Source organism: Nematolebias whitei, chromosome 9 (genome assembly GCF_014905685.2).
Source record: "Nematolebias whitei isolate Nwh7 chromosome 9, NemWhi1, whole genome shotgun sequence".
Taxonomy (NCBI): Eukaryota; Metazoa; Chordata; class Actinopteri; order Cyprinodontiformes; family Rivulidae; genus Nematolebias; species Nematolebias whitei.
The window spans coordinates 36,351,810-36,368,505 of record NC_056506.1 but is presented as its reverse complement, the minus strand read 5'-3'; the positions used below and the strand labels follow the sequence as shown (position 1 = coordinate 36,368,505).

The 16,696-nt window shown below is 38.9% G+C and overlaps 1 protein-coding gene across 1 annotated transcript in view; it reads left to right on the top strand.

Annotated features, from left to right (window-relative positions):
- Positions 1 to 15,505: 15,505 nt before the first annotated feature.
- The window catches only part of LOC119415152 (integrin alpha-6), a 23,967-nt gene continuing 22,776 nt past the window's right edge, over positions 15,506 to 16,696 (top strand). Inside the window, exon 1 of the mRNA XM_037682300.1 lies at positions 15,506 to 15,760. Coding sequence (XP_037538228.1) covers positions 15,585 to 15,760 — 176 coding nt within the window. The 5' untranslated portion in view covers positions 15,506 to 15,584. The remainder of the gene's footprint in view (positions 15,761 to 16,696) is intronic.

The window sequence follows — 16,696 nt, the reverse complement described above, 5'->3', positions numbered from 1 at the left end:
CTTGTTCCAAAAGCGTCATCAATAATAAATATTTTTCATTTAAAAAAAATGTATTTACAATACCTGTTTTGAAAGGGATTTCTTAATGGGATACTTCTAGTAGTTTTTAGCTTTTACAAGGTTTAATAAAGGCTAAAATTAGATGTAGTAGCTGAGAGTCCTTCACAGTACATACAAAAACTCACAAGTTTGCGCTTTAAATCATTTACACCTCTGTCCCTTCCCAGTATTTCAGTAAAACTCTGGCATAAAAAAAGGTGAGATGCATTCCTTTCCTTTGTTTCAAACCAAGTTTTAAAAACGGAACCATCTTGACTCGTGCAGGTTGCAGTCTACCACAGTGCCTGGCTACATTTATCACTTCAGATTCTAGTTTTTTTGCAAACGTGATCAAGTTTTGCTCACATGTTGATCTTTTCTCAGCCACAGTGTGTTTTGGTCCACACTTGTTCTCCAGCTACTGTTCAAACAGAATAATGTGTCACGTTTCTCAGACAATCTCACATTCCAGGTGCGCTACATCTCTTCATTTGTGTGCGAGTCTGCTGGTGTGATATATCGCACTCCTCTGGGACTTCTCTCTCGTGAAACACCACAGAAATTCTTGGTTTCCGTGGTGACCTGGGAGCTTGCGCCAGTAACTAAGTGATGCATCGTTTTCAAACTTGTGCAGGCAGATTTGCTTTGTACACACACATACACAGATGATATCTACTTAGTAATCACTTTGATTCATAAACGCACCCGAGGGCCAAACAAAACAGAGTTTGGAACTGAACGTTTACTGCAGCAGACATGTGGGCACAGGCTGGTGCTGGGTGGGTAAACTGCACATGGAGAGGTTTTTCTTTAGTTTTAGAGAGAGGACGTGGAAATAATACATTTTACTTGTGTGTCTATGTGCGTTTTGTCTCATTAGCTAAATCTTTCATGAGTCACAACAGATTTCGATAAACATTCAAAAAGTAAATATTGTCTTTATATCTACAACTGATTAACATTCAAAGTCAATCCAATTCAAGATGGCTGCCACAGCTAATGGGCAGTAGGCAATGCAAAAATGACTATAATTCAGTCAGTATGACCAGTACTGAGCTAAAATTAGATGTGGTAGTAGCTGAGGGTCATCCACAACACATACACTGAGTGTGACAAATGTGAAATCACGAGATTGTGCATAAAGTTACTTATAAGGTTTTACTAAAATGGCTATAGCCATGTCATTTCTCATGTTTTTTTTGTTGTTGTTGTTGTTTTTAATGAAAACCAATGTGTGTAGCATCAGGCAGCAGGTGCCCAAATGGAAAACCAACTGTTGATAAAAGTGAACACAAAGATGAAACATTACATTTAAAAATAATTTTTCATATTTTTTGTTGGAAAAGAAAGGTATAGTCACTGATAGAAACAAACTAGGAAGTTCCTGGAGAAACTTTGACAGGGACTGCCACGTGACGGTCATTCTAAAGTTTCGTCAGGCGTTTTGAATGGGGAAAAATGGCGTCGTTGTTTGCGAATTATGTCACCATAGTAACTCGAAATGCCAATAAAAGTAATAGCACATATCACAACGTTGAGCAGGTCGTTTTTATATAACATTTGTGGGAGTACACGTTGCGATTCTGGCCACATTAAAGTTGACGGAAGATAAAGATATAAAGTTAAGAAATCCTTGCCAGGTTGATAATAATAGGTTGCTGCCTTTCAAGGCAGTCCCCAATAAACACATACAAACAATAAGTTACTGTCAAAGAACCAGAAGGCATGAATATATTAGACTCCAATCCACTGGAAAGTACTGACTTTAAGCATGAGCCTTGGTAAAAAGGTCCATATAAGATCTAAAACTCTGGCATGGAAAAGGTGGTGGGCGATATGCATTCCTTGAAAGAATGCAAGGCCTTATAATTGTCAGCAATAAGTCTCTTTCGGCTGATCCCTCTTTAAGTGTTGCCACAGCGAGCAAACTCACATGAAAGATTTGGCAATTGTTTTACACCGGATGCCCTTCCTGACTCAACCGGGACTTGAACCGACTACCTCAGGATTAATTCAATTCAATTCAGTTTATTTATATAGCGCCAAATCACAACAAAGTTGTCTCAGGACACCTTACAGGAACATTCACATACATAAAAAACAATTAGTAAAGTTCTCTATCTAAGGAAGTTTAGATTACAAGACCATGGCACTGACCACCAAGCTACCACAGCCATTGTTGGCAATCAGTTGAATTTCTTTAAATTATAACAAAAATATGTCCAAAAGTCTTATCTTGAGACTTCATTTACCATTTTAAAGAAATGTTTGGCTGGTGCGCATTACCAGCTACAATGTAGAGTTTTTTTCTCTGTTTATATGAAGGATGAATTTAAATTAATCTACAAAAACATACAGAGTTTGCGCTTTGTGTGTATTGATACACAGAAACTTGTAAGCTGGGGGGTCCTCTCTTTATTCTGGACATTTCCAAATAAAACTTTCTTGTTTAACTTCTCAACAAAACTACATGAGTTCTCTCTGGAATAGTTTTTATGACCTTATTGTGAGCTTTCAGACCACATGAAAACAAATGACTGCTTTCAGCGCAGTGCAGCGATTCCTGGATGTATGTTTTTAGTTTCTGTGTTTCGTTTTTTTCTTTTCTTCTGACATCTTCCTAGAGCCTAAACAACCAAAGCAGACTGCCAAACTATGAACAGGGGTGGAGTGTAGATGGTATGCACTGCCTCAGGCTTCTTTCTGACTGCTTCTGTTGTCTGCCGAGATTCACGCTCACACACATCACTCAAACACACACAGTGTCTTCTCTTTTTCTTTGGACTTGAGGAAAACCAGTTACACAACTCAAAGCTATACCACCTCAGCTGTAAACATCTCTATATGTGTCTGCAGACTGTACTGGGAGGGGTAGAAACTTATGCAATGGGCCAGATTAATGTAGGAGAAAGACTGTTTAGTTTCCCTGTTTTCAAACGCAAGATGAATTCAACAATAGTATCAACATATGTGAATGTGTATAAATGTGTGTACAGTATTGTACCGTAAAACAAGGGAAGGAAGTCTTCAGGAGCTAAAAAATAACGGAGGGATAGTGAAGGGATTTTGGAGCCAATCCTTGCTCGAGGAAACCATCAGAATCCACTGAGTGCATTTTAAACAGTTCAGTACTTATATTTATGTCTCCCTTTGTTTGTGAATTAAGAATTAGTTCCACCCAATAAAGTGTGGTCCCCTCAGGCTGCAAGAACAAGCCTTTGTGGACGGACAGTGTTGTGTTTCTGACAGTTCAGATGCACTGGTGTGTGTTCAGTCGCAGTCAAGATTACTGCCGGGACGCTGATGAGAGATCTGTTTTATTTGGACTAAAACAGTAGTGCAGCTTACCATTGCTGCTGACCAACTCCAATAAGATTACAGGATGTTTTCCTACAAATAAATATTTTCCCAATTAGGATTAGCTCAACAGGCAGAAAAAAAATGCATCTGATGTTTATGGGGATGTATAAGCTTAGAGATGCTATGCTATACAATCGTATGTGTTACAGCAAATTGGATTCGTCTGGGAGCTTTCAGTGAGCAGTAGAAAATCCTGGTTTCCATGGTGACCTGTAAAGTTCACCGTGGCATTTGTGGCATTAAGAAAAGATAGGTGTATTTTTCCAGACTTACGGAGGCAGATCTGTCTGATATACAAATAACATGTAGCTCTTCTGAGTATCACTGTGTCATGGAAATTGAAGCATTTGAGTTGTTGGAATCACAATATGACGATAGAAGAGAGTTAATCATGGTGAAGGTTTTTTCATATTAACACTGTAAATACACTGCCTGGCCAAAAAAAAAAAATCGCCACCTGGATTTAACTAAGCAAATAGGTACGAGCCTCCTATTGGATAATTACTGCATGGACGATTATCTTTCAGCTGGCAACAAGTTATTTAACCCCAACTGGTGCAATGAGTTGCTGCTCATATCTTAAACAACCAGGTCGAAAGACTCATCGCGTGGTCGTGGAAAAGATGTCAGTCTGTTCGAGAAGGGTCAAATCATTGGCATCAAGCAGAGAAAACATCTAAGGAGATTACAGAAACTACTAAAATTGGGTTAAGAACTGTCCAACGCATTATTAAAAACTGGAAGGATAGTGGGGACCCATCATCTACGAGAAAGAAATGTGGCCGGAAAAAATCCTGAATGATCGTGATAGGCGATCACTTAAACGTTTGGTGAAATCAAATGGAAGAAAAACAACAGTAGTACTCAGGGCTATGTTTAATAGTGAAAGTAAGAACATTTCCACATGCTTAATGTGAAAGGAACACAAGGGATTGGGACTGAACAGCTGTGTAGCCTTAAGAAAACCACTAATCAGTGAGGCTAACTGGAAAAAAGGCTTCAATTTGCTAGGGAGCATAAAGATTGGACTCTGGAGCAATGGAAGAAGGTCATGTGGTCTGATGAGTCCAGATTTACCCTGTTCCAGAGTGATGGGTGCATCAGGGTAAGAAGAGAGGCAGGTGAAGTGAAGCACCCATCATGCCTAGTGCCTAGTCATCAATGCAAAATCTTAGTGAAAAATTAATGCAACACTGGATGGAAATCGATCTTGTGACATTGCAGAAGCTTATTGAAACAATGCCACTGTGAATGCATGATGTAATCAAAGCTACAGGTGGTCCAATGAAATATTAGTGTGACCTTTTTCTTGGTGGCAACTTTTTTTTTGGCCAGGCAGTGTACATCTATGTAGAGATTGTGAACATCATGGATATTAGCCATTGTTAGTAGATTAGTCATATTAGTCATCATAAATGTGTTACATTTAGATTTGTTTGTTGAGCTACACCTAAAAGGTATGGTATCATCAAAGCTCTTTAAATATATATTTAATGGGTGGCATAACGTGTAAAATTCCATGTTTTAATTCAAAAGGAACCTGTTGGTGACACTAAAGTAAATGTAGTTTTTTCTCGTAATTTGTTTTAGATTCTGGCGCTTGAATTTGGTGATAAGGTCGGAGACGTGTGGCCCAACCCACAGAGCAGTATTGCTTTATCAAAAAGCTGTTAGTGTGAATAAAATTAAACCACGTGCAAGTCAGAGGAAAGTGTACAAAAACTAAAGTGAGGTAAAAATTACCTTTATGTATAGTCTGATTTTTTCTTTTAACTTAGTGGCTATGTGCACCTCTTCAGGATCATTTACAGTTTTTAAAGTCATGGTCAGTCTAACTCTAAACAGGTGATAGCTTTCCTAAATCAGATACTTGTTTTTTTTGGCCATGGCAACTACATTATTTACTGTAATTTACAGAAGGTAATTTTTCATAAAGTGCCACATTTTTTTTCTTGTATACGTGTGAATTTACATTGTCGGCATACATTTAGAAAATAAACAACAAAAACAACCAAAAAGTAAACTATGCCACAAACTAGTCTTGTTTTGGGCATTTCAGAGATGGGCTGAGTTCAACATGTCATTTTATAAAAAAAAAAATAAAAAAAAAACATCTCAGTTTCTTTCATATCTTATATCTTATATTACCATTATTGCCACATATGAGTTTTTTTTTTTTTTACTGCAAATGACCAAGAAAATAAAGATTAGAAAAAGAATAAATAAACGTAAATTTATAGGAGCGTCTGTATTTGGGATAAGAAATGTTATGCACTTGGCCTCTCAGTATTAGAATCTTATAAACATAATTTATTTGAATGCTGTTTCCAAACCTGAAACGAACAGCTACCAGAAAAAAAAAAGATCTGTTCACACTCTGTGACCTGCTCAAATTACCATAGACTTTTAAAGCACACCTGGACCCATCAACATTGAGGCCCAGATTCACTACTACTGCCATCTCAGATTACCTCCTCTAGCCAGGGCTGCGAGAGAGAGAGGGAGACAGACATACATGCAGACAGGCAGACAAGTTTGTCTTTCTATCTTTACGGGGACTTTGCATTGACTTCCATTAACTTTTCATTCATTTCTAACCCTAGCCTAACCCTGACCCTTACCCTAAACCTAACCCATCTGCAATTCACACCTCAAGGCTCCCACATACTCTGGTGTTCTGTGTGCACTCCTTGAGCTGCATGGATTGTTTGCAGATGGTTGAGACTTCGAGCGTAAACCTTGATGGGCTGCAGCCCAGCTCCGCAGGCAAGGGGCGTTTACGTTCAGGACAAATTGAAGTCGCAGATTGGTCGTTTGCTGACACGCCTACTGGACTGATTGACAGGTCGCAGCCCAGGAGCAATGGCAGCGGTGTTCTGTTTTATGTGTTGTTAATAAAAAAGTTCTAAAAAATTAAAAAAAAAAAAAAAAAGGAGTGCTGACCCTGCAGTCCACACATCAGACTGGCCCACCAGGAAATCAGACCCTCATGTAGCCACGCCGGGCCTGATTTTAATTCTCTCGTGACAAATTCCTTAATTTCTCACAATTTCAGTCATGGCATCAATGGACGAGGAGGAAGAGATCGCTTGGCTCTTGGCAAAAAAGAAAAAGAAAATGTCATTAAACCAGACCAGGAATGAAGAAGGGGAATTTAATACATTGGTGTTGCATATAAAACAGTCTGTCGCTGGGCAGTTTATTGTGCGACACCAAGTAAAAATTGATCTTTACGTGAACATGGCTTGAGGGCGTCCACAATGAGTCTAATCCGGTACAAGTGGACCTCCGCGGAGTGAAGTACGCCTGAGTATGTGCAAGCATTTAGTCCTAAACCTAACTCCTAACCCCGCAATTAGACAGCTCTTTATGGGGACCTGGCTCCATTTTATGAGTGCTTAGTGTATATTTAGTTGATGTTCTTCTTAGTTCATATCTTAGATGTTATTACTGTTTTTCTTATACATTTTATTGTTGGATGTAACTGGGACCTTGTGTACATAATTTCGCTCCACCACATGTACCACATGAGGTGCGAATGACAATAAAGAAACTCTGACTCTGATAAAGAGCAGTTGGTTCCCACAATGCATGATTTTTTTGTAATATTTGTTACTTTGTAAGGCCCATTTTTCTAATTTATACTACATTGTCAGAGCCAACTGCTCCTATGGGACCCAAAGTCTGGACCCCACAAGAAGAAGTGCCATTGGTGGTTTAGGGGTTAGGTTTAGGACTAAGGTGTGAATTGAGGATGGGCTAGGGTTAGGGTTAGGCATGTACTAGTAATGGTTAGGTTTAGGGAAAGGCTCAGGGTTAGGCTATAGAAAATGAATGGAAGTCTATGCAAAGTCCCCAAAAAGTAAGTTTACAAGAACACACACACACAGCAATGGACAAGACAGGACTTCAGTGACTGTACTGACTGTATTCACTCATTAAGGAGCGTAACAGATTTGTTGCCACCTGTGCACATTATTCAATTTAATTCAACCTTTATTTATACAGATTAGTCTCATTGAGCCTCAAGGACTCATTTACAAGAGAGACCTGATTTTAACAAAGAATGACAACAGTAGACGGCAATGACAACAGTAGACATTCTTAAAAGAAGGCATATAAATTGAAAAAACAATAAATGGAAGAAAATGATGTAAAAAAACATAATTATGATTAAAATTATGGTTTAACCAATAAGGTTTTAGTCTTACTAAGATCTAAAGGGTATAAAATATACCAAAAATGTAAATTTAAGCTTCATCCACACAGTGTCAGTTGGTGATAGATCAGTGTTTTCTCATTTTACTGAGTGACTTAACATCACACATCTCACCATTTGTTAACTGTGTTAATATTTGTGTGTGTGTACCTGAGTGGCAGGAGCTTTTGTGTCAAGGTTGGTAATAATGTATCCGCCTCATTGCCTATTTCTTGCAGGGTCCCACAGGGTTCGATTCTTGGACCCCTTCTGTTCTCACTCTATTTGCTCCCATCCTGAGGAAACGTGGTCTTTCATTCCATTGTTATGCTGTTGACTATCAGATCTACCTGCCTGTGAAATCAGCAAGCATTTGCTACATTCACTCTCTGTTAAAATGTTTGAACGACATTAAGGCCTGGATGGCTTCAAATTTCTTAAGTTTTAATGATGAGAAGACTGAAGTCATTGTCTTTAGCCCTAGCTCAACTGCCGCCTCTGATCCTATCAACCTGGAGACTCTTCAGCCATATCTTAAGCAGTCTGGTAAAAATCTGGGGATGGTTTTAGACTCTGATTTCAAGTTTGACAAACAAATCAACTCTGTTCTGTAGAAAAGCTTCTTCCAAATCAGACAGGCAGCTAAGCTCAGGCCAGTGCTGTCCAGACCAGACCTTGAGAAACTAGTCCATGCCTTTGTTACGACCCATTTGGACTATTGCAATGCACTCTACTGTATGCTGGGGTCAGCCAGGCCTCCATCTAACGTCTTCAGCTCATCCAGAATGCTGCTGCTCGGCTTTTAACCAGAACTCGTAGGTCTGAACATATTACACCAGTTCTGTCCTCCCTTCACTGGCTCCCTGTGCGTACTAGAATAGTCTTTAAAATTCTTCTGTTGACCTTCAAATGCTTAAACGGCCTTGCACCCCTTTATCTCTCTGAGCTACTTGAACCATACGTTCCCTCCCGGGCCCTGAGATCATCCGATCAGCTGCTTTTGGCTGTTCCTAAAACAAGACTGAAGCTCAGAAGAGATCGGGCATTGTCAGTCATGGGCCCCAAACTCTGGAACAACCTGCCCCCCAACATTAGGCAAGCCACCTTCCTCAGTTCAAATCGCTGCTAAAAACACATCTGTTCTCGCAGGCATTTCACGCAGTGTGAGTTGATTAGTGTTTTTTTTTGTGTGCGTGTGTCTGTGTTCCTATGTTTTAAATGCTTTTTATTAATTCTTCATTATTATCATTAGTGTATGGTATTTTTTAATTAATTTTACTCCCATTGATGTTGTTGTTAAGCACTTTGATAACAGTTTCTGTTTTAAATGTGCTCTATAAATAAAGTTGACTTGACTTGTAGAAAGGAACAAAATCACGAAGTTTCTAAAGTCCTTCGCTGGATTTTTTTTCAATTCAATTCAACCTTTATTTAGACAGATAAATCACATTGAGCCTCAAAGACTCATTTACAAGTGAAATTTGTTTAGAAAAATAGTAGGATGTTAGGAATGCAGCACTTTATTTTTATTAATAACACTATGATGTTGCTTTAACACAGTCATTTACCGTAATTACACCTTTGCATATTTAAGAACTGAACTCCAAAAAATTCAGTCCTAATCAGTTTTGTTTCATGTACATTTTATAAAAAAAAACTTATAAAGTCTTGCTGACAAACGCTGCTCTCAAACTGCTAAAGTTCATAGAAAACAGCCAGCGGCACTTAAGCTCAGCATAAAAACGTTTAGCTTGAGGACACAACCTGCTGACCAGCCCTCTGTTTACACTCTTTCAAATTAATGACAGTAATAATCATTAATCATCTGCCTGTGAAGGATTTTTAACAAAAATGTTTCACTCAGTTATTTTTTTCCAAGTCACAACCGTTCAACTTGAATGTCAGAGAAATGTGTGCTGCAGTTGTGAAAGAGCTTGAGTTTAGAGTTCAGCGTGGTTATAAAAGTAACGCAACACCCTGCAGGCAGTTGTGCCCCACCCTCAGGTGAAGGTGCGTTCCTCTACTGTACCTGCAGCTTTAAGAACAAATAAAGGGCCGTGGCTCGGGCGAGTTCAGGCTCTGCCTTTTCTACTCCTGTGTGCTGGTGTGTTTGTGTCAGAGGGTTGCTTTTATCGTCACTGCTCGTTTTCTGTGCTGGAGGGGATGCTTTTTTTTTTAGCTGCAGAACATGTTGTACACAAAGCTGTACACATGACTCGTTCTGGTTAGATTTCAGCAACATGGTTAAGGGGTAAATTATTTCTAATTGAAGTTTTAAGGGAAAATTAAGGACTTGTTGCAGGTAAAATATTTTCATTTTGACTGAGGTGCTGATAAAGTTGATTACAAATGACTAATACATAAAGATGTCTTAGGTAAAATGAAACAACAAAACATAATCGAACAAAACTGAGTTTAAAAAAACCACAATCAAAGTCAAAATATCTTGTTGGATCGAGATTAAAAGAAAGTGAAAACAGACAGCAGCGCAACTTTTAAAATGATTCATAGTTCAGGCAGATCTAATTTACAGAACAGTTTTCCTATTCAACAGGAGCCACCACTGCAAAGGCTCAGTACAAGTACATCCATTTTGAAACTTGGATCTGGGAATGTTATGTTAGCAGGTTTAGGTAAATAGATTTGAAGGCTATCAGTAAAACAGTAGAAATGTAGGTTTTGAAAATGAATCCCGTTGGAATCAATCCATGAATGACGGATCAGTCAGTTCACTATATTTGTCCCCGCTTGGCAATTTACAGCAACACTAATGAGAAGAGAAAGGAGCCTGAAAGCCTTGAGGTACCCCACAGGCTCCCAACTGAAGATCTGAAACTGTTTTCTGACAGATATGGCAGAACTTTACCTTTAATGTCAGCATTTAAAACAAGACCTGAAACAATTGTGGTCTGTTACGAAGGTTGCAGACCCAGCAAAATTCAATTCAGTTTGTTTATATAGCGCCAAGTCACAACAGAAGTCATCTCAGGGCACTGAACAGAAACATTCAGATATATATAAAGTAAGTTAATATTATTTATCTGAGGAGCAGACTGCATTGAGTTTAACTTCATTGCAGACTCATCTTGAGCAAGCATGAAGACAACAGTGGAAAGGACAAACTCCCTGGTGAGGAAGAAACGTTTCGCAGAACCAGGCTCAGGACAAGAGGCCATCTGCTTCGACCGGCTGGGTTTGATAGGAACAGATAAAACAATGGCAGGTCAAGAATCACATGTTAAGATAGAAATAATATCAAATGAAAACTATTCAATTTTAACAATTCATTTTTTAAAAATGAGGTCAACTTGTCCTCTAGTAGTCGAAGCCCATGGCAGCATAACAAGCTAACCCTAACTATAGGATTTATCAAAAAGGAAAGTCTCAATCCCAGTCTTAAAACTGGACAATGTGTCATCCTCACAGACAGAAATTGGAAGTTGGTTCCACAAGAGGAGCCTGATAACTGAAAGATCTTCCTCCCATTCTGGTTTTGGAAACTCTAGGAATCGCAAGCAAGCCTGCAGTCTGAGAGCGAAGTGCTCTGTTAGGAAAATATGGAACAATAAGATCTGTAATATAAGATGGATCTAGGTTGTTGAGAGCTTTGTAGGTTAGAAGTAAGATTTTGAATTATATTCTGGATTTGACAGGGAGCCAATGGAGAGAAGCTAAAACTGGAGAGATATGATCTCTCCTACTAACTCCAGTTAAAACTCTGGCAGCAACATTTTGGATTAACTGAATATGTTTTAAAGAAGTATTTGGACACCCAGATAACAAACCATTGCAATAGTCCAGTCTAGATGTGACAAATGCATGAACCAGTTTTTCTGCATCATTTTTAGATAAGATGTTTCTAATTTTAATGATATTACGCAGGTGGAAGAAGGCAGTTCTAGTAACATTTTTAATGTGGGGGATAAAAGACATGTCCTGATCAAAAATAACAACAAGATTTTTAACACTAGACCTGGAGGACAGATTAATGCCATCCAAGGAGGGAGAAAGACTGAAAAATTTATTCCTAAAATGCTCAGGTCCAAAAACTAAAACCTCAGTCTTGTCAGTATTCAAAAGCAGAAAATAACGGGTCATCCAGGTTTTTATGTCTTTAAGACATGCTTGTAGTCTAAGTAGCTGACTGGATTCATTGGGTTTCATGGACAAATATAACTGTTTATCAACAGCATAACAATGACAATTTATCCCATGCTGTTTAATAACTTTATCTAATGGAAGCATATATAAGGTAAAGAGTATTGGTCCAAGCACTGAACCTTGAGGAACTCCATGACTAACTTTGGTGTATGAAGAAGATTAATTATTTACATTTACAAATTGGAATCTATCAGATAGATATGATTTAAACCATTTTAGAGCCATTCCTGTAATCCAAATATCATATTCAAGCCTCTGTAGTAAAATATTGTGATCAACTGTATCAAATGCAGCACCGAGGTCTAACAGGACCAGTGTAGTAGACACAAGTCCATTGTCAAAGGCCATGAGAATATCATTAGTAACTTTTACTAGTCCTTTTTCTGTGCTATGGTGAGCTTTAAGCCTGGACTGTAAACATACCAAAAATACCTCTAATTTATTAGCTGATAGTGGTTTAACAGCTGTTTGTTCTAAAGTCTCCTTTCAAATCATTCAATGCTTGCTTTTGTCCAGAGCCAATTAGAAATCGATTTGTGCCTTTACTGTGCCAGATTTGTGCACACATGCTATAATCAGGAGTGTATGAGTGCTTTAACGTGGTTGCTGATTTTCTTTATGTGCAGACATGAAGGAAGAACAAAGTTTTATATTGGCAGGCTTTGTTTCTCACCTGTCACTGAAACCAACAAACCTCAAGAGACAATGATCAGAAACGGATGTGGCTGAAAACAGAATCAGCAACAAGATAGTCTTGTTTCTGCCAGATAGGGTGGTTGTACTATACCTTGCCTTGCTTAACACACTGCTGTTTTTTTTTAATTGTTCATAACCGTCTGCAGAGTAAAAAGACCAATCTTGCCTTTAAAATATCAGTCAAAGTGAAAACTGAAGCAAAAGGTTCCCATGAGTTAAAAACGCACATGATTTAGGAATGCTACTTAAATTAGATTTTGAAATGATAACGTGATTAGGATGTTTGCCTAACCAGGACGAAAAGAAAGATTGTGTAATTCTGGTTGTAGGCTTCAAATTTGCATGAAATGCACATCTTTTTTTTTTGTAAATCTGATATAAGACACCAAGAGATAACTTCTTTTTTAATGCAGGGCCAGTTCAAAGTCCAGTTGAATCGTTTGATACTGAATCAATCTGTCTACGACCAATATTAAAGACTTCAGAGGACAACAGCTGTGTGCAGGAACCACATTCCTCTCCTGACCTTTTCCTTCTCTCTTATTTGTGTCTTTTCTAGTACTGTATGAGGGCACTTTCTTTCTCCCTCTTCCCTCTTTCTCTGTGCAGACAAAGACAGTGTTGTCTGCTGAACTTGAGCGTTGCGAGGACAAGCTTTGGGTCAGCGTCTCATGGAATGCCTTGAAAATCAGGGAGGGGACTGTTCACAAGTGCTTCTGTGCCCTCTGTAGTTTTTAGTTTTTATTTTACCACTTCTTTGTTTTGTAGCTCGTCCTAATGAGTCATCATAAGATAAAGAGCCTCGGTGATCCTGCGTTAGACATTAGAAGGAATGCAACTATAAATTCTAGCAAATTTTAAACGTTTCAATATTAAAAGTGTGTGATGTTAAATTCGTTTTTGATTTGGTCAAACATTACATCTTGAACACACCCTCTGTGTCTTTTTCCCAGTCCCACTCCAGAATATTGTCCTGATTTTACTCACTGGAATAAAACATTATACGGAGAAAAAAAAAAAAAAAACTTTTGATGGATGTTATACTGTCTACAACCCTAATACTGAAAAAACTGGGACGTTGTGTAAAATACAAATTTCATAATGTTCATAAAGTGTTTTCATAATGGAACACAGTAAAAATATCAAAAGTTCAAACTATAAAACCACATTAAAAAGAGTAATTTTGAATTTGACGGCAGCACCACATCTTGAAAATGTTAAGGGATAGGAGCAACTAAAGGCTGTGAAAGTAAGTGGTGTGAAAAAAGAACAATTTGAGGAAAACGTTGAAGCTAATTAGAATAACAGCTCAGTACACCGAGTATAAAACGAAGCATTTTAGAGACTGAATTTCTCAGACGTAAAGATGGGCAGAAGTTTACCAGTTTGCAAAGAAAAAAAAGTTTTAAAATACTGGCTTAATTCCAGTATAATATTCAATATCAAAGTGGGGAGACTGAATATCGAATCATCTAAAGTTGATAATATCAAAAGATTTCAAGGATGTCTACAAATCTCTGTGGTCAAAGGACAAAGCTGAAAGTCAGTACTGGAGGCCCTTCAGCTATGGGCCCTCGTGTCTTGGTGAGCCTGTGATCGGAAGGTTGCTGGTTCAACACCCTGGACTGACATCATCAAAATGTGGGTGGGAAAGGTGAAGCAACCACACCTGTCTCCTTGTTTGCCCCACTCTGAGCCTTAACCCCCACCATCTGCCCCACCGGGCGCCCTAAATAGCAGCTCTATGTTCCCCACAGAGGGCTGTGGTAGCTCGGTGGTCTGCGGTTGCGTCAGGAAGGGCATCCTGCATAAAAATTATTGCCAAGACTTTGTGCGAGTTAGTTCGCTACACCCCCTGAGGAAGGGAGCAGCCGAAAGAAGAAGAAAAAAAAAGAAAAATTGTTTTATGGACACCATGGGCTTGGGAACACTCACAAGTATTATTCTCTGTAATTCAATTCTGGTTAAAGCTCTATCGTGCAAAGAGGAAGCTATGGCAAACCACATTCAGAAACGCTGCACTCTTCTCTGAACTAAAGCTCAATTAAAACTGACAGAAGCAACGTGAAAAAACTGTTCTGTGATCAGACATCCTGCTAAAAACACAGTTCAAAAGCCTGCCTCTCTGATGGTATAGGAGTTCATTACTGTATATGACATAAACAGCCTGTACATCTGGAATGGAACCATCAACGCTGAAAGATTTTAGAACATCAGCTCACATCAAGACAACACCTTTTTAGGGAACACTTTACATATTTCAGCAAGACGACAGCATCTATTACAATGCCATGACTTTATAGTGTCCAGGTACTAAACTGGTCTGCCTGCAGTCCAGACCTCTCACCAATTTATAATATTTGGTGCAACAAAAAGCAAAGAATAGCTAAAGTAAGACATTAGACAGGAATGAGAAAACACTCTCCTCCAAAAACTCCAGCAGCTTCTCTCTTCAGCTCATGGATGTTTACACTGTCGTTAGAAGAGGAGATGCTTCACAGAAGAAACTTGGAGCTGGAATACAATTCAAACTCACCTTATTTTTCTCGCCCACAAAAAAGAACATTATTTTAGTTTACACCAATTATGTATTTACTATATTCCACTGTGCATAAAATATGGGTTTTTGAGTGTTACAAATCACTGCTTTTTGTATTTATTTGCATTAAAAAAAAACACATTTTACAGAACTGAAGTTGTACGTTGGTTTACATAAATAAATAAACAAGCATGCAGATACAGTTAAACTGAGCTGTAATCTGTTGGGGTTTTGTCACTTGTGGGACTTAAAATGTGTTTTTTTTTTTTCTGCCTGTTTCCAAAAAAGTTTTAACAAGAGTCTTTATACAGTCTTTGCAGTCAGAGGGTCAGTGTAGCCAGGAGCATGCACATCATGCAGGCACCACTGACTCACTTATTATTCGTTTGACCTGCTGCAACCTTTGTTTTAAACGGAGAATCAGTCATTTCCGGAAGTGTGTAAGGCTGGATGTGATGATGCGTTCAGGGTTCGGTGGGACGGTGAGAGCACCAGGACAGGCCTGTGGGAGGGGCCGCCTGAACACTGACAGCCCCTCTGTGGCACTCTGCACCTTCCACACCGAGGACTCAGCTCTTAGGGAACATCCTCATGGAGGGCCGTCTCACCTGCGGACTGTGGCTGCTCACCTGGCTGCTGGGATGTGGGCGACTCTCTGCTTTCAACCTGGACACCGAGAATGTGCTGAGGAAGGACGGGGACCCGGGGAGTCTGTTCGGCTTCTCTCTGGCCATGCACCGGCAGCTTCGCCCTGAGGACAAGAGAATGTAAGTTTGGCTTGAATGGTGTTTAATTATCCTTTAAGGCGTCCAAGCCTAAACACAGTCTTTGTTTTTAAATAACTCCAGTATCCATGCAATTAAAATGCCACACAGAGGACACGACTGTGTGAATTTATCTGAGCTTCTGCAGGAGGAATGAAAACTTTTTTGGTAGTCTCAGGGATTACGTAATTTCAGCTCAGGTATGTCGCAAGTAGTTAAAGAGTTTTTCTCATATTTAATTCTATTTAAATGAACGAAATCCTAACACTAATGTAGTAACAGTACCTTTGCTATCAGTGTAGCACCCATCTTTTTGACGCTTGTTAATCTTTCCCTCGGGGTTACTTATTTGCGAGTTTTTATTGGACCCCAGAGGCGGTTTTACTGCGCATGCGCACGATGCGCGGTAATAATCCCCACTCTTTTGTTCTTTTGCCGACGTTTACTTTGTTAAGAGTAGCACTTTTAGTTTTAGAAACAAAAAGATTGTTGCCATTGGTGTGGTTTTCTGGAACAGTCTTTAAATGACCATAAAGCACCTGCTAGGTGGGCTATTCAATTGGCGGTCCGTGGGCCACTTCCGGCCCGCGGGTGATTTTATTCCAGCCCATCAATGAGTTCATAAAAAAACAAAAAAAAAAAAACTATTTTTTTCTTTTTTGGGTTCTGGGTTCCGTTTATTGCGTTAATGATTCATTCAATAAAACAAACAATTTTAAAAGGTAACAGATCATTGTAATACTTCCTGATGCATGCTCAATAATCCAGGTAGAAAAATCTAAAAAAGTTAAATCTGTTCCTCTGGACATTCATTCATTTTGAATGTCCAGAGGAACAGATTTAACTTTTTTAGATTGTAATACTTGTTTTATTTACATAATGACTTTTTAATTGCTGGATGTCCAGCCCCTGAGCTGCTGGCTTTCAGAAACTGTGACC